We start from the raw sequence: 18,402 nt of genomic DNA, 5'->3' as shown, positions 1-18,402 counted from the left end.
GTAATTGGTAGGGGAAATATGAGTTTTCGAAGAAAAATTTGTCCCTTACTGCACCTAATATTTCCCGCACGACTCATGTTATAGCGGTGTACGAACCGTTATGAAACATAACACGACATAACAATCTACACATTCCCACATATACAGGATATGCACATACCACTTCTACAGACACCTGTAAGAAAAGGATACATTGACAACGTAATATAAACATGAATATCTGTCTAGATACTTCGCCATCACACAGTAACATATTTCCCATCCGCTTAAAAAACGACCTACAATAAAGTTTTCATATATTTTACTACAAGCCGGAAAGTCGCGTGTTCGAGTCCCGATGAAATCATTTGATTTTTCAATTTTTCCAGCCGGACTATGGTCCTGGAGTCGATTCAGCCTCTAATAGAAATAAATACCACAACTTTTCTTGGGAGATAAAAGACGGTCGGAGCGTAAGGCTGACAACCTCAGTGCCATCTGTGAGCTGATTGTCTAGAAAAGTGTGGGATTCTCGACGTCTCACATCCCTATGGGCCTCAACGGTCTGTCACAGGGATAGCTTTGCCTTTGCCACTTTACCCATCTCAACTGCCACATGGACTGTCCTGAGATTGGAGCTAGATAACAACAAATATCGAGGTTCCCGCAACAGTGAGTGTGAAGAGTTCTATCTTCTGGAGTGTAACGTCGTGTAGTCTTTTGAAAGTCATGCATTCCTCTTTATTGCTAATTTATTGCTTGGCTCATTCTTCATTCCTAAAAACAGAGTCAATATATTTCTCCGAAATTTCGGTTGACTTCCAACGGACTACACGGCGTTATATCTCAGAATATAGAACACTTCATTAATAATGTAACATGTCTCTATAAAACAAATAATGGAAAAAAAACCCACATCATTTTCCTTTTGTTAATTTTCCTTAAAATAATATTACCAGTTAAAAAAAGTGGCTATTGTACATTTTTTCCGGCGAATCTCTTGCAACATTTCGGTGTGAATGGGTCCGAGGGTTCCTCATCTGATATATGTTGCTTCCGCCCCTCTCTGACTCGCATTTTCTCAGAGTAATCAAGCTGGAGTGTGACAGCATTGTTCAGTGGACTGTGAGATGCAGAAGAGAGCGAGAGAGTGTTGTTCACAGCTCAATGACATTGTTACAGCCTATGATGGTAGTGCCAGCGCAAGGTTGAAAGTTTCTGTCGCGGAATGAAAGTTTTCTTCACAGGTACAATTATTCTTGCAGGGAATTAAGACTGCAGCATTTCGTCTCATCTTCTTGTCTTTTTATACCAGTTTCTAGACGCTCTTGGCATTGGATTTTCGTTTACATAGAAGTCTTCATATTTGTGCGCGTTCATAAATGCATGTAAACATGTATCTTGAATAATGAAATTCGTACTTTATTATTGTTAAACGTTTATTATGCTAGGAAACCGCATGTGATCGCTGCAGTGATACAAACAGTTGAAGAATGATCATGAAACACATCTGTGGTACCCATAAAGTCAATTGTTGTGGAACGTGATCTGTTAGAAACTGACTGAATTGGTGATACTTATTTCTTTCTACATCAGAGCGAAACTCGTTGAGTATTATGCAAGTTTCGGAACTGCCTACATACTGAAAGACTGGTGAGTGACATGATGAATTCGGAATTGTGGTGTTACGTCATACGGCAGTGACAAATGAAGGTCAAGATCTGACAGGAATTTGCGACTGTATTGTGAAATGAGAAGTTACAAATCTGTTTCAGTGACACGTACAGGAAACATGTGACAGGCGTCTAACCATTCTCGAAGATCTTCCTTCCTGCAGATGAACAAACCCTAATGACGTAACCTTCATGTCATTCGTACTGCCAAACCTTAAAAGGAAAATCATAGTAGAAGAACGTGCGGCGTAAATTGAAATTATATTTTAATGAATGTCAGGAGACATTTGTTGTGACGTGGACTTTATTTTGAGTGATGATGCATCCTTCATAGATACGCCTTGCTGGTACTGTTAGATCTTATTTGCCGGTTGTGGTGGTGTTGTTGAACTTTGACAAAATGTTAGGAAATATTGAACTCGGAGCGTGAAAATGAAGTTTTGCGGACTGCCGGGCGTCCTTGGAGCCCATGTCGTGTTCTGGTGTTGCAGTGTGGTGAGTTCAATAAGCACTTCCCTTATTGCATGTCTGTTTAGGTATCTTGGTCTTTCCATGAAGCGAAAAAAAAAAGGAAAATCTTGCTTAGAAGTTGAGATTTTTGTTATGTTTTGTATTGAGAAAGATAGGTTAGCAAAATAGATGCGCATAATGCTTTTAAGCACAGTGGTAACTGTATATACTCGTATCACAAGCTTAAACATTAAAAGCTCTACATCCTCTGACAGACTATTTGTATGCTCAATGTGATTCTTGGAACAAGCAGGCATTTTTTCCCTGAACAGAATTAACCGGTCGGTCTTTATAATGGAGACTCATTGTGTATCCTCTCAGGCACGAGCTAATTTTCTTAATATTATTCAGCTGAAATTCACGCTTCGAAGATTTGAAGTGAGACTTTGGGGCTCGTACTTTATTTTTGAATACTTACAAATAATTTTGTATCTCACTAAATAGTCACCAAAAGGAAAGCGAAATGCTTCGGAAACAAATTTTAGAACGAAGAGATAAAAAATTGGAAGGGGGGGTGTAAAGGAAAAAGAGAATGGATTGTGAGTTCGCTGTAAAATGTTAAACAGAGAGCGAACTCCTTTAGAAGTTCAGGGATTTTCTGTATTCAAAATTTTCATGAAGTAACACGGAATGCGATACTTCTTTTGGCTTGTTTTGGACTTCATCGATCGTCTGGTATGTAAAAGATAAAAAACACGACGTTTCGGAGACTGGATCTGTCTCCGTCTTCAGGTGGGTAGGGAAGGATAAACCTACTCAGTTGGGCCCGTTAGAAAGAGCTAGTCTCAATCACTGGACGGAAACAGATCCAGTCTCCAAAACGTCGTGTTTTTTGTCTTTTATATACCAGACGATGTATGAAGTCCAAAACAAGCCAAAAGAAGTACAGTGTACACCATCGTCAGAATCCTTTCAAGTCTAACGGAATGCAGTGTTTTAACATTATTCCATAGTATCATATTCTTTTTGTTTAGAACGAAAAATACGAAAAGACAGGCGTTCTGTTTGGTTGTAGTAACTTATTGTTGCACCTGTACAATTATATATATGTTGCATTTTAGGAAATATTTTTAAAAGACGCCGGTGAAAATAGAATAATATTCCTTAGTAGTATAGCTTTTCTTTTAGAAAAACGAGAAAGAAATGAACAATTCATGACATAACAACAGTACAACGTTTACAAATACTGTTGCCTGTATGGGGATCAAGTAAACGTAAACTAAACAAAACGTAACAATACTATGTTATTCGAGATACTAAAACTGGGGGTTACAATGCGTAATAATTTATTTTTTTAGATCATAAAGGTCTTTCCTAAGTTTTACGGCATATACTGGGAATAAAGTAAAGCAAAAAAGAAATGCAAGAGAACATGAGGTTTGTTGCTGGCATTACAAGAAGGATGGCTGCTTTTCCACTGAAGTTGAAATGCCTACCGCCTCTTTTGCCGTTTCTAAGATATAAGGTACTAATGATCTTCTTACCAAATTTCTTGACCTAGGATTTTGTGTACAGAAGTTAGCTGACATTTTGAGTAGTAAATATTTAGCACAATTCATTTCAGAACAATTTATTTGCTGCCTCAGTTCCAAAGAGTTAGTTCAATATTTAATACCAAAATGTGTACTCAGTTCTATTACATTCGGTTGCATCTAGATGGCACTGAATGGTGCGTGGTAAAATGACCATCATGTTAAGGGCCCTACACACGCTCCGGTAGACCTGTCAGGTGCGCCTGCACAGGCGCGCCTGCGCAGGTCGACCGGAGCGTGTGGATGATAAAACGTCGCAGTTATTGTGACCTGAACAGTCCGCCGGAGCATATTCGAAAAATCATTAGACGACCTGTGCAGTTTTGTACCTGAACCAGGCAAACCGGAGCGTGTGGCGAAATGGCCATCCTCATAACGGTATCTTTCTATTTTAATTAATGGGGCAACTAATGACAGGAGCTGTAAATAAGTTTCTTCATTCATGCGCAAATAATTGTGCCAATCTTTAGGGACCAACTTCAATTCACGTAACAAATTCACATGTGAATAAACGTTTCTTTTCATCAACCACTCTTTGCACCAGGTTTGACGCTTACTTTTCCGTTTGAAACAATTTGTAGCTACTAATAAGCCAAACAGTGTACACCCATCGTCATCTGTAGATGCCATGTCCGACCGTAGCAAACACGCAACTGAAGTAATATCGGAAAAGTGTACCTGAGCGTGTGGGCGCACTGGGGTTTTCAGGTCGACCTGCGCAGGCGCACCTGTGCAGGCGCACCTGTGCAGGCGCACCTGACAGATCTACCGGAGCATGTGTGGGGCCCTTTACATGGGAGTTTTTAAACCAAACACACTTTCTCTGAAAAAAAGTACCTATGTTACGAACATGGTATCATAGATAAAAAGGATCAAAACTCTGTTCTCTGAAAAAGAGTTCAGTTAGTTGTAAGAGAGTAATTAAACTTATTTTTCTTTAGATTATAATAGTTAATTAAAAATACAAACTTAAGAATTTGATAACATGTCCATATTCACTTCTGCGTCCTTTTGAATGAGACAATTTCATCGCGTTTTCTATTAAAAAAAAATCGAATGCAATGTGATGTAATCATGGCAGTGAATTTCAGATTACGGTCTTCTGGGGTATGATGCCCGTATGGTTTGGTTAATAAGTGCGTTTCGGAGGAACCAGCTTCCCCCATCTTTAGAGTATAAGGGACTAGAGTAGTTACCAGCCGCTTATCAGTCTCTTTAGAATATAAGCGCGGTATAATGAAGTAACAGAGCGATGTATAGTGAGTATGCGGCTCACACGTTGCAGCCTCTGGTCTGTGGGAAGATAAAGGAAGACGTAGCGGAACGAAAGACAAGTCAAGGCGTATTGACAGGAGAGGGATGCAATTGTGTAACTCTGGCCTCTGCAGAATAGATGCAGATGTTTGCCAGACAAGCAGCGTGTCTGATTTGTTATTCAGGGTTCACCAAGTTCAAATCTAAGGCCGCGTCGTAGCTCAAGCGGTTAGTCGCTGACTTCTCACCGCGGCGACCCGGGTTCGATCCCGGGTCTGGTCAAGTGGGATTTGTGGTGGACAAAGTGGCACTTGGGTAGGTTTTCTCAAAGTACTTCAGTTTCCCCTGCCAATCTTCATTCCACCAAATTCTCCATCATCATAATTACACGGGGCAGGTACAACAGGCCAATCAGTGGCTGCCGTGCCGAGTGAACCCAGTTGGACTCCACCCCCCACTAAGTGAATTTAAAAAAAAAAAAGTTCAAATCTCGTCCAGAGAACTGAATGAAACGTTGATATTTGTAGCGAAATCCAGGACAGTACTATGAACCAGGTCATGATGTTTACTAAAGCGATATGGAGAATTCACTCACTCACGGAGCTGAGCCCTTCTTGAGGAGCCGCCAATTGTGCAGCTACTCAAGAACTTCCCAGCATTTTATGGAACCCGAAGGTTCATTACAGTGTTCACAAGAGCCCTCCACTGGTCCATATCCTGAGCCAGATCAATCCAATCCGTAACATCTCATCCTATCTCTCTAAGATCTGTTTTAATATTGTCCACCCCCTTACGTGTTGGTCTTCCCAGTGGTCTCTTTCCTTCTGGTTTTCCTATCAATATACTCTATACATTCCTCTTGTCACTAATTCGTGCTGCATGCCGTACCCACCTTATTCTCATTGACTTGATCATTCTATTTATACTTGGAGAACAGTACAAATTATGAATCTCATTATGCAGTGATCTGGAGAATTAAAAAAGGAAAAAATGGGCCCATGTTACTTTTCTCCGTCATCCTTTCCATCTCGTATTGTCCGAAGATAAATGAATTCTGCATTTTCAAATAGCGGTTGAAACACTCATGAATACTTCCTGTTGTAAAGTTTTGCTTATGCGTTACCGATTGTGCTATATACTGATTATAATTATTTTTGTCTTCTAGATCCAAATTTCAGTCTCCGAGGCTACTGGGGTGATTGAGATTTTGCGCTCATAATGAACTATTAATTTTTTTTAAGTCATACGAGTGTATAGTAACGATTTATTTCTGTTTAAAGTGGACTGTGTACATAGTTCTTAATGACAAATTTATCATACTGTTCAATACGGTGTAATGGGCAATGTTATCTGGAACAAATTTCGAGAACTAACACCGCGTAGTATGTAAGTATTGTAAGATTTGAGGTTTTCACGGCGGTGAATATTAAGAATGTCGTCTTCTGGGGGTATGGCGCTACATCCTAGAAGACAGCATTCTTTATGTATGTATTGTTCCTTAAAAGCAATTTCCCTTCACGAAATACTGTCACGTGTAGGGGGTAAGCGTGAGGAAATGACGGGTTCTAGTTCGGATGATTGGATTTATTAGCAACTTTGTTACACACTCTCTTTTAGTTACACTTAGATACAGGCAATACAGCGCTATCGTTGAATTACGCACTTTCCAGTTCACCGTTGCACACGCACTAGGATTCTCTCTCTTCCACTAGTCGTCTCCTAGCAACGGATCTCCACACAGAAACTGTCCCTTCAAATCACTCCAAATATTGCACATAATTAAGGTCTTATATCAGCCTTTAAATCTTCACAGGTCTTCTACGAATTTCCCGTTGTTGTTACTTAAACACACTCAAACATTCTCTAACACCCCTAAATACTGAAATTTGTTCTGTCTATAAATGTCGTTATATAACTTCCGCACTTACCATGCAGAAAACAGCCTATATTGTTGGAACGTGTTTATTGAGCGATTGCATAGCAACGGTCGCGGCACGGACTCCATAGAAAGCCAGTTACGTGATAGCTACCACTGTTGCATGACGTCACAGCCTAGTGTGGAAGGGTTTTTACCGAGCGTTGAGTAACAACGGGCCATTTATTTATTAGAGCCCTTTTTAAAACAGTCTGATTTGCAAACGTAGTAATGTACGGATTTAGTCTACTTGATGTTGTATCGTTTTAACACTCTTATAATTTCGTATCAGAGTTCTAGAAGCCCCCAAAGCAACTGTGTACGGACCAGACATAGGCTGCTTTGTCACCTCTTAATTGGACCACACGATATCCCTTGGGCGCTGTGTTCTTATGTAATCGTAATTAACGTTATCGGCCAAGGTTTACGGCTCCAGTTGTAGCAACATTATGAATTGACAGAGATTGTCTTCTGAACACAGGTGTGCTGCGTGTTAAGAGCAGTGTAGGTCTGATCCTATATCGTGCAGTCTTTTAAGTTCGTTTACAGATATGTCATTTCATAAATTATGTAATTGACACGCCTATAAATAAACAAAGAAGCAAACTAAAATAATCCCACCAGGTAGAAGGACGTCGTGAAACGAGGAACAAACAAGACACTGTGGTGTTTAGTTCAACCGGTCGTTACTGGGCTACAGTCTGCTTTATCTAACATCTGCCTGAGATGAAATAAGTAGCCCAGAAGAAATATCTTGTGATGGGGTTTCGCACCTATGGGCGCCCCTCTGTGTTAGTTTGGGTTAAACGGTTGTGTCAGTATGTTCTCCCAGGGCATAAAGATGTATCTCAAGGTTTTAATGAGGATTGTGGTACAGATCAGGGGGGAAATGACGTGGCAGTTGTTAACGTTTGTAATTAATTACACAAAAGAGAACACAACATTGAGCAGGTGTCACAACAATTGAGAATTCAATTTAACGTGCAGATTCAATCTTTCACACTACAAAAATTCCTTATTACACCGCGAGATTAATACTTTACGTAATAGTCTGCAGGCCCTTCGCGACTGTTACAGTTCGATGATTATTTTCGGGTTTGTTAACTTCATACTACGAATTCCAGGCGGTCTTACTGACTTTTCAAATTAAATTCAACACTCAACTGCACTCTGTAAATCTCCAACAGTTCCATCTTTTAGGTCAGTTTTATTTAAACCGGGATTCGAACTGCGGTTACGTCGGGCGAGCCTGGTACAAATTGGCACCGGAAATCGAAAGAAGAACCGGAGGGCTGGAAGCGATAACTACATTGCAACCATTTTACTTCGTGAAACTCAAGTTGCTTGATGGTTAACCTGATTGCCATGAGCAATAGAAACACTGACCTCAAGAGCGTGGCTTCTCATGTCGGTTGCCATCTTCAAGCAACGTCATTCCATTTGTCTGACAAGAACCATGACACCTTGAAAAATTACGTAATGGAAATCTTCCCTAACAACTTCATAGATGTAAGCACGCAAGGCTTTTCACGTAGACACTTACTGAGTCTCTAGGCTCTATGTATTGACGCGTGGAGACGCATACAGAATCGAACTGAATGCCCTCGGCAAATCTTGTATTCTCCTCCACCATAACGTATGGCAGTTCGAAGCTGCTGTTACCGTTGTCGTGAACGTTCAGGTGTATAGAGTTAGAATTGGGCTGTCACAGTGACCGCGCGGTTAAGGTATGAACTGTCTTCGCTCTCTCGAACACTGGGATTGTGTGTTCGAATCCCTCTCAGGGAATGGATGTTTGTGTTCGTTTATTCTGTGGGTAGGTAGCGGCCTTATGACGGGCTGATCACCCGTCCAAGGAGTCCTACCGACTGTTTACAGTATTATGTAACTGAAAAAGCGACAAAGTTCCAACAAAGGATTGTAGAGCTAGGTATAGATAGATAAAGTTAGCATTAACCAACTCCTAGGTTCAATAACGAAAGATTTAAAACAGCCAAATCAAAAGTTTGGAAAGTTCACATTAATGTGATGTATTTACTACTACTACTACTACTGTTTTAACATTACTTCTATCCTATTGGTATTTCAGTATCCACATTTCAAGACATTTATTCTGTTACAATTTATTGATTCCCACTTTTAATTATAAACCCAAAATAAGTTTAGTACAGTGATATCACTACGTGACGCTTACGTGCTCCCATAAGTCGATCGGTAGCCTCCCTGGCCACTTCGCTTTCCAAACACATTCGCAACGTCATAAACTAAAGACCCGGTATGATCTTGCTTACAATCGATTGCTTGCGTGTGCGAGTAATTTGTCCTGTTTGCTCATAAGTCTAAGATATACTCGTAAACGTGCTGAGTATCTGTGAGACTTGACTATGAATTTCGAGACTGAGTTGTGATCCACAGTGACATTACCTTATCCGTTCTGAGTGTCCTAAAATATTGGCCGAGGCAGAACTCAGGCTGTTAGTCGCCAGTTTCTCACCTCGGAGGCCCATGTTCAGTCCAAGGGTAGTCTATGTAGAATTTGTGGCGGACAACGTGGCACTGGCGCAGACTCTTCTCCGTTTACTTCAGTTTTCCCTGCCAATTTTATTTCCATTAGCTACCCATTCTCCCATCTGTCATCTGGGACTGGTGAAATCGGCCGACTACTGACCTAAAAACTAAAGAACTCAGTCCCACCTCACCGAAAGAACAAAAGAAAAGCCCAAAATATTAATTTTTATAACATATGAGTAAAACAAGTTTTACTGACTGATGGTTTGAGAAGAACTCATAAGGGCCAAACAAGGATGGTGTATGTGTTGGGACATACGTCAGGCCAGTATACTCGTATGCCTAGTGCTACATCAGCATAACACTATTTAGGTCTGTAAGTCGTTTGCTATAATTGAGTAGCAGCTTCAGAGATTAGCAATGTTCTTCCCAACATCGGCTCAGCTGATGGCTCGTGAGGATTTTAGTATAATTATATTCCAAGAAATCTTCAAATATAATAACATTCACTAATGCAACGCCCGTTGGCCACGCCATAGTTCAAGCGGTTAGTTGCTGGCTTCCCACTGCGGCGGCCCAGGTTCAAGTGGGATTTGTGGTGGACAAAGCGAGGCTGGGGAAGGTTTTCTCCGAGTTCTTCGGTTTCCCCTGCCAATCTTCATTCCACCAATTTCTCCATCATCATAATCACCCGGGCAAGTACAATAGGCCAATCAGTGGCCGACGTGCCGAGTGGACTCAGCTGTACTCCACTATGCGAATTAAAAAAAAATTAAAAAATGCAACACCCGTTGAAAATTCAACGGGATATTTTGTCATTTGTTATATAAGTTTTCATATATATATATATTTTGTTTTCATCTTACTCTGAGAGTATGACGTTGGGATTATTTTCTCTGTACAAACATCGTGACAAGCAATGCAAAGGAAGCAAATAACATAAGATGTTATTATGCAATAGATCTTTCAAATGATGTTCGAAAATATCATAGACACAGAATTTTCAGCTGACAACTGATACGAGTGTGTTCTGTGGCAGATATGTGTTTCAAATTATGATATATGCGTTTGAAGATGCAGGGGGTCGCATGGTATTGACAGTTTCCAACATTATGATGGTGCAAGGAAGAACGTTCTATTGCTAAAAAGTACTAGCTAGCCAGTAAATAGAAGGACTGCGTCGTAATGGACCCACAGTGAATCTAAATTACTACAGCGCGTCATGCTCCCGTAAGACGTTGCGTACCGGCAAACACCCCTTTCTGAAATATTTCCAGTATTTGCAATTTGTTTCATTTTTTTCCCTTACAAAACGATTTAGCTACAGACGAGGTCTGTGAGAACCGAAAGCGTTTTAATTGTGGCTACGGGAGCATAGAATTTCTATTTTTTCTGTGAATTTCGTAACGGAATGTGAAGCGCTACCCGTGTATCTGCTCGGTTGCACTCAGCAAGAGGCGTAACGCTAGGAAAGCAGCCAGCATTTGGAAGTTAAATTTACTTTGACACTTATTTTTCCCGCTCCTTTCGCTTGAGTAACTCTTCGGGAGCACGCGGTAGCGCAGTTGGTCCAGGCACTATGCTACAAACCGGAAAGTCGCGGGTTCGATTTCCGATGAGGTCATTGGAATTTTTAATTGACATAATCCTTTAAGCCGCACTATGGCCCTGGGATCGATTCAGCTTATAACAGAAATGAGTACCAGGAATCTTCCTGGGATTAAAGTGCGGCCGGGGAGTAAGGCTGACTACTCCACCTCTGTGAACCGATTGCCTATAAATTGTCTCGACGTCTCACAATCCTTTGGGTCTCCATGGCCTATTACAGGGATTTGATTCATTCGTTCATCAATGGTCTACAGCCTTTGTTGGGCCCTGGCCTCTTTCTTCACTTTCTTAATCTTTTTTATACAGAAGGTAGGACTCCTTGGACGAGGGATCAGCTCGTCTCAAGGCTGCTACCTACACACAGAACAACACAAACACATAATAAACGCACACATAGACATCTGTATCTTGAGTGGGATTCGAACACACGATCCCAGAGTTCGAGGGAACGAAGACAGTTTATTGCCTTATATCGCGCGGCTACTGTGATCAACTGTTACAAGAATAGCTTCGTTTCTTTTCTTATATATTAACTCTTCACAGTCTCCTTCCAGAGTTCGTCGTTAAGTGTACACGTAAGAATGAGTGTTAAATGTCGGTGAGTGGGTAAGTGAAATGCGCGGACACGAGGCGTCACTTAGTATGCGACTCACGCTCTGTGAATCACTGCACGGAACTGTTAAAACAGATCGTGAGTGGGGAATTAACGGCCGCTTTGCGCAATAGGACCGCTAGGTTATGCAGTGCATTGTTGCAGGAAGCAACGCAGAGCCCGGCTCAAGTTCCTGAAAGCACATGACTATATCAGAGGGCAGATAGGCCTCCCTCTTTGTCGATATTTCATTCTTAATCCAGAACAACGCCATTTTTGTCTTCACAGACCTGTGTAAGTCACCTAGTGTCGTATGATACGACACTATGGTCGTGGCCTATATTTATTCGAGTCGCGAATCTCCCGAATGCGAAGCTCCACCGCCATTTTCTGTCCCCCTGCTTTATCGCCTCTTGATGTGAGAGACTCATAAGGACACGTTGTAACATCGCAATGACGTAAGCGTTTTACGCCTTCCTGCGTCTTCCTTAGGCCGTTCTTACAGGCTGGAGTTGCGTAACGTGAAGGATTCTGGGACAGTAACTACAGGCTACGATCATCCCCTTTCAGATACTTACCTAGACAACGTTCCTACCCATATCATTTAATTATAACGTAATTATAATGTACTCTGCATTAGCCTTCTTTCCATAAAGGCAGGTTTGTCTTATCGGCTTCTGAACCAACTCCGTGGCCTGTAGTCCGCAAGCGAACTATACCGACCGAGCGACCGCCGCTTGTCGGTGAAGTTACTGCCAACTTTAGCGGGTAGAGGGGTGTCGCGTGGTCAGCGCAAAGGATCCCCACGGCCGTTAATCTCGGTTTTCTAGACCGGAGCCGCTATTTCCTTGAAATAGCTCCTAAATTATCCTCACGAGGCTTGAGTGGACCCCGTTCCAGACCCACTACTTATCAGAAAATCTGGTAGCACCAGGAATCGAACCCGGGACCTCTGGATTTGTAGGAAGGAACTCTGACCACTAGACCATAGAGGCGGTCCCTTCTGAACCAACAGAAGGATTATTTTAATTTACTAGGAATGGTAGGAAAATGAAGGCCACTCCACTTTTTAAATTACCTACTTTAATAACACCTATATAATTCAACCAAGCGAACGTCTGAGGTGCAGCAATATTATTATTATTTAATGTAGAGTTTTGAATTTCTATGTGGCGATATCCTTTCGAAAGATACTAACTTTTTGTCGCGTTGAAGCTTTTAGCACTGTATAAGGACGACACGGAGGCCTTCGTCAGGGCCTGACATTAGATTTGTGACATTTTGTATGTAACTATGTTGTGAGTGTAAATATTTTAGTGCTGCGTCAAACCTTACCATGGAACAATTCTTGGCATTGGAAGGGGAATGCTTTATCCCTGGGGAAAGAGTCTGCAGTACCGACTGGATACGAGATTGGGTAGATCCCAGAGCTGGTCTGGACATTAGAGGACATGAGGTTGAAATATTCTCCTCAGCGCTTTGTTCTCAAATATCTTCATTCTATCTTTCTCTCTTGATATCAGAGACCAAATTTCAGATCCATACGAAACTTCAGGCAAAATTATGTGTAGTTCTTTATGAAGCGTACGCCTGAAGCAGAAGGGCGTCCATTGCTAAGCAACGGAGAAATAAACACGCCTCCTTAACAATACAGGCTGTATTTTCTGTGTGGTCCTTGTCAAGGGGTTATAGAAGGACACAGTCAGAGGACGCAACCAAGTAGATAATGGTAGTAGTAGTAGTCGAGAGAATAGTGTTGAGTTTGGCACGCCATCCTGCCGGGATATGAGCTGGGGAGCAGAGGAATAGAAATGAGTTGGCAGTTGCAGAATAATGGCAAGAAAGGGAATTAACTGTGGAAATATCTCTCATATGTGATTTGAAGTGTTAGTGAGACTGTTATGAATCCGTTGTCTGGATACGGCAAGTGAAGAACGAGGATCCAAGTGAACGGTGAAGTGTAATGCGTGCAGAATAGCCATAGTCCCCGAACTGTGTGAATGTGTAAGGTGCAACAAATCTAATCATCCAAAACAAACCCCGTTTTAGAAGTCACGCGCAAACCCCTACACGTGACAATATTTTCAGTTTTACGTTTTTAAGAAGTAGACGAGCTGAACGGCAGCAAGCTTTGCTTGTATTCAGCCTGTTCTTGATTTCCGCGTGAATCAGAACCTGATTTGTCACTGTCGTTTCCAAATATTTAAACTTTGCCGCATTTTCAAAGGATCTGTAAGTTGGAACGTTATCTATGTATACAATTCCCTGTATATTTCTGAGTACGTTTCAGTCAAGAGATTCGCTTTTCAGACCGACTTGCATTGCAGTACGCAGACATATAACTTGTATACTTTATGAGAGCGTATTTTCGGTTGTAGGCAGCGCTCCAAGAGGACTGTTCACGAAGTCAGGTAAATCATTAGTTCGTGAATGAAAGCAACAGTGAAACCAGTCTCGTTATAGCAGACATCCTGATCACAAGGCAAAGCAAACAGAACAGAAGGGAAACACGTTTTGCCATTTGCTTACACTTATATAATACAAGACGCCCCCTGACTCTCCAGTCTATAGGCAGAACACTGAACGCGATCTGCCCGCTTTCCGTTTGCATGCGCAAGATCCGGGATAGCCCAGGGTTGAGGTGACTTCGTGAAATGTTATTTATAAAATGTCGCAATTCTCGACTTAATGTGTAGGCTAGTCTTTTGAATGAAATTGCTAAGAAACTTTTGACCCCAACTCACCTCCACCTAGTGCCGATGTCAAGAAAATGTGGGTCTATACATCCATTCCCCCATATGTCTTAATGGCATAATGCTTAATTAGTTAAGCACAGGGAAAGGCCGCGCCATAGCTCAAGCTCTTAGTCGCTGGTTTCCCACCGCGGCGGCCCGGTTTCGATCCCGGGTCTGGTCAAGTGGGATTTGTGGCGGACAAAGTGGCGCTGGGACCGGGTTTCTCCGAGTACTTCGGTTTCCCCTGCCAATCTTCATTCCACCAATTGCTCCACAATCACCCTCAGCTATCATCTGAGGCTGGTACAACAGGCCAGAAGTGGCCGCAGTACAAGGGACTTAGTCCCACCCCTCGAGCTATAAGAAAATAATAAGCACAGGGAAACTTTACCTTACCTTTACATTTGAACCCAGGAGAGGTGAAGTTAGAGGGCCCTTAATTATGTACACAATCCTGAGAGTTTCTTTGAAGAACCCGTTGGAAGGATCTGCACAAGTTGGTGCGGGCGAGAGGGAAAGCAGACGCAGAAAGAAAGAAAGAAAGAAAGAAAGATAGAAGTAAAGTTGTAGATACTAAAAGGATTCTGACGATAATACTCAGAATTACTGGGGTTTTTTGATTATGTCCATCGTCTGGTGTTCTAGAAATTAGTAAAGACAATGTTTCGGAGAGTGAGTGTCATTCCGTCTTCGGGTGAGGCGGGGGAGACACCTACTCTGTTAGGTCGCTTAGAGCTTAGGAGCTAACCTCAATCACTGAACAACCCATGACAAACTCCGAAAACCCAGTAATTCTAAGTAAAGTTGCCCCTGTGCTTAATTAATTAATCATTACGCCATGAATACGTATGGGGGAGTGGAGGAATAACTTCACCAGTCTTGACATCGGTACTAGGTGGAGGTGAGTGGTCAGCTTCACGCCAGAACATTTTACCCCCCGGGAAAGAGCCCGAGTACCCACTGGATAGGAGGCTGGATGGGCCCCAGAGCCTGTCTGGACGCTGTGGAATAAAGAAACCCTTTCCCCTGTTGGGAATCGAACCCGACTCATCATTCTTCCAACTCGTAGCCCATCGCTATATCGACTGTGCTGTCCCCACTGAAACACACACAGACATACACAAGCTGTACATCATTTCGTTGAAAGTCTAGCAAAATGGCCCGAACCGCATCCAGAGGAGGACTTCAGTGGCACTGATTTTCAACCGTTGAGTTTCAACACCACAAAGTTTGCAACTCAGTTTGCTTTGCAAGGAGAATGAGGCTTGTGAAATTTCCGTATGTCAGTCTTTCTTATAAGCAACAGGATTAACCATTACACAAACTTTTATTTAAAAACATTTCTATCTTCAGGGGTATAGCTCCTTGTATTCCGTTGAAAATCAACCAAAGTTTCGGAGACATATATATATATATATATATATATATATATATACATGTCACCTCCATCTTTAGTTCGCTCTTGCTTCGTGCTAGTTTTCTTTTGGCTTATTCTTGGAAGCTGAAAAGTGAGGCTAAATATTCCACCGAACCTTCTATTTATTTTCAAATAACGCCATTGTGTTATATCCCAGAAGACAGAATTCTTCATAACCACTTCTGTGAAAAATTTCTTGTTTTTATTTGTAACTATATGTCACGTGTTTCAACTGTAAGCGGTCATCAACAGGTGACACGCACAGATAAGCCAAAAATATCTACACTCTAAGTACAAATTTTGTTAAAACATAAAAATGTAGGATAAAAGTAATTTACGCTCGTTCCGACGTAATTTAATATGGACATTAATACCTGTAAAATGTAGGATTGATTTATATTGTAGACAAATTGAAACATAATTAGAAACAGGATACAATCTTATAAAAAATTCTTCTTTTAACTTTCAGTCCAACTGACCAACAATCAGGGAACGCCATTCCGTTAGAGGCCACACAACATGGCGTCCTTGCAAACGTCCAACGTAATAGAAACACTTGCGGGGTTTAATGTCGGATTCTGAAATGTTACATGATGATATCTTGAAAGATACCCAACTTTTCTATGTCACGAACATCCGGTCGTACCTGCAAAATGTATAAAGAAATATCTTTAAGTCTTTAAACATTACAAGGGCAGCAGCTATGAGAAATATCTGAGGGAAACTTTTGTTCACAATTTTGAAGTAGTGAAAATATAGCGCACAAAAATAAACAATAGCGCGACTCTTCTCTCTCCTTTGTAAATATTCGAATGACAGTTGTGATACAACTTCCTGTTTATCGTCTGAACTGCAGACACAAGCAAGTTTCGTCCATGGAAAATTTATAAATGCCCCCAATTAGCTTCTAATTTCGCTTGACTGTTACTTTGGCGTAGATTTCTAACGCTCTAGACCAAAATATGCTTAAACAGGAGTAGTGGCCCATTAGAATGACCTGACGCGATCTGCCGGGAGCCCCCGAAAATACAATGATCAGAAAGCGATTGAATTACAAGCATGAAATATCTTAAAGCACTTAAGAGATTTAAATTTGATAGAATTTTGTTATTACTTTTAAATTACTAAATCACATTTTAAGCCACCTTTCACAGGTGGGACTCTGATTTTTCTATTCATATCAAGGATTATAATATTTTAGTAAAAAAAACTGCTCTAGACTAGCATTATATTGGTACCCGGTTCGAATCCTAACCGGCTTACAGAGATATTGGGTTTTCGGACTTTATCTATCATCCTGGTTTTAAGATAACTAAGAAAAACACGACGTTTCGGAAACTGGATCTGTTTCCCTCCTGGACTTGGTCCAGTGATTCACGCTAGCTCTTTCTAAGGGACCCAACAGAATACGTGTTTTCCCTCACCTGAGGACGGAAACAGATCCAGCTTCCGAAACTTCAGGTTTTTCTTAGTTACCTTAAAACCAGGACGATGGATAAAGTCCGAAAACCCAATATCTCTGTGTGTTATACACAATCATCAGAATCCTATAGTAACCCAACCGGCTTACCTAAGTTTTTTCTTTTGTCTCTCCGGACCATTGCCTGTACGGTAGGCTACTTTGAAGCAGGCGACGACCTTCTCCTTCCAAATCCTGGACTATTTACCATTCCGCCTGCCCATTGCACTCTGTGGAGCTGCCTTGCAAAACGTGATCTAGCGGTTCGGTATAGCGGATGGTATTACGTGGGAAAACGTGACGTAAACTGAGAGAGAGAAAGGGGTCGTGGCTGGGTGTGAGGTTATGTGGCCGGGCAGTTGGCCTCAAACTGGACAGAATGGCGTCATATCAAACTCGGTAATAATACGCCCACCTGCTTTATAGATCATGTCTGGCATGTGTAACATACTCGCATAGGCCTACGAGTGTATTGTTGAATTATCGCACACGCCGTTATGCATTACGTTCGAAACTTAAGAACCAGAGAACGTGTTGTTCTCTATGTTTTATGAAGAGACAGGTTGCTGGAGCTGTCTTACATGTTCTGATATGCACACACCCAGTCTGCTTTAGGTCATTTCATATATTCTTTTTTTGTAAACGTTGCTTTACGAGTGAAAGGATGTCGACTATTTGAATTAAGTCTGTAAATGGTTTCGAATTAACAATAGATACGAATCAGAAGTGTACGTCAAAGTTAATTGGCACATGAATGGGTAATTATCATTTATATTGCGGAGCAGGTTATTAATTTTATAAACAAGCATATAATTTACAACCTGTAGAAGTTACTAAGTATTCCCAAACATAAGTTTTATGTTTGTTTGAAACGTTATTGAAAATCTGAGTTGCTAGTTACGTACTACTGATTTTCCAGATTTCCGAAACATATGAATTGTTTGTCGCCGATCACAGTAGCCGCACGGTCTAAGACATGAACCATCTTCGCCCGCTCGAACACTGAGATCATGGGTTCGAATCTCATCTGAGGCATGGATGTCTGTGTGCGTTTATTCTGTGTTTGTGTTGTTCTGTGTGTAGGTATCGGTCTTGCGAAGGCTGATCCTCTGTCCGGGGAGTCCTACCGACTCTATATAGATTAAGAAATTGAAAAAGCTCCAAGGTCCGCAAGAACTATAGACTCGAAGATAGATAGATAGATAGATAGATAGATAGAT

At 41.4% G+C, this 18,402-nt stretch overlaps 1 protein-coding gene across 2 annotated transcripts in view; it reads left to right on the top strand.

Moving 5' to 3' along the window:
• LOC111865656 overlaps positions 1–18,402 on the top strand; it is a 59,489-nt gene that overhangs the window by 21,759 nt on the left and 19,328 nt on the right. The window contains exon 1 of one of the 2 annotated variants that reach the window (XM_023853839.2): positions 1,514–2,147. The exons of the other annotated variant lie outside the window; for it this stretch is intronic. Coding sequence (XP_023709607.2) covers positions 2,085–2,147 — 63 coding nt within the window. The 5' untranslated portion in view covers positions 1,514–2,084. Of the gene's footprint in view, positions 1–1,513; positions 2,148–18,402 lie in introns of those variants that run through there. 2 annotated transcript variants of the gene reach the window in all.

This window comes from Cryptotermes secundus, unplaced genomic scaffold (genome assembly GCF_002891405.2).
Source record: "Cryptotermes secundus unplaced genomic scaffold, Csec_1.0 scaffold19, whole genome shotgun sequence".
Lineage (NCBI taxonomy): Eukaryota > Metazoa > Arthropoda > Insecta > Blattodea > Kalotermitidae > Cryptotermes > Cryptotermes secundus.
The sequence above is the reverse complement of the archived record's forward strand: the minus strand, read 5'-3'. Positions and strand labels throughout refer to the sequence as shown.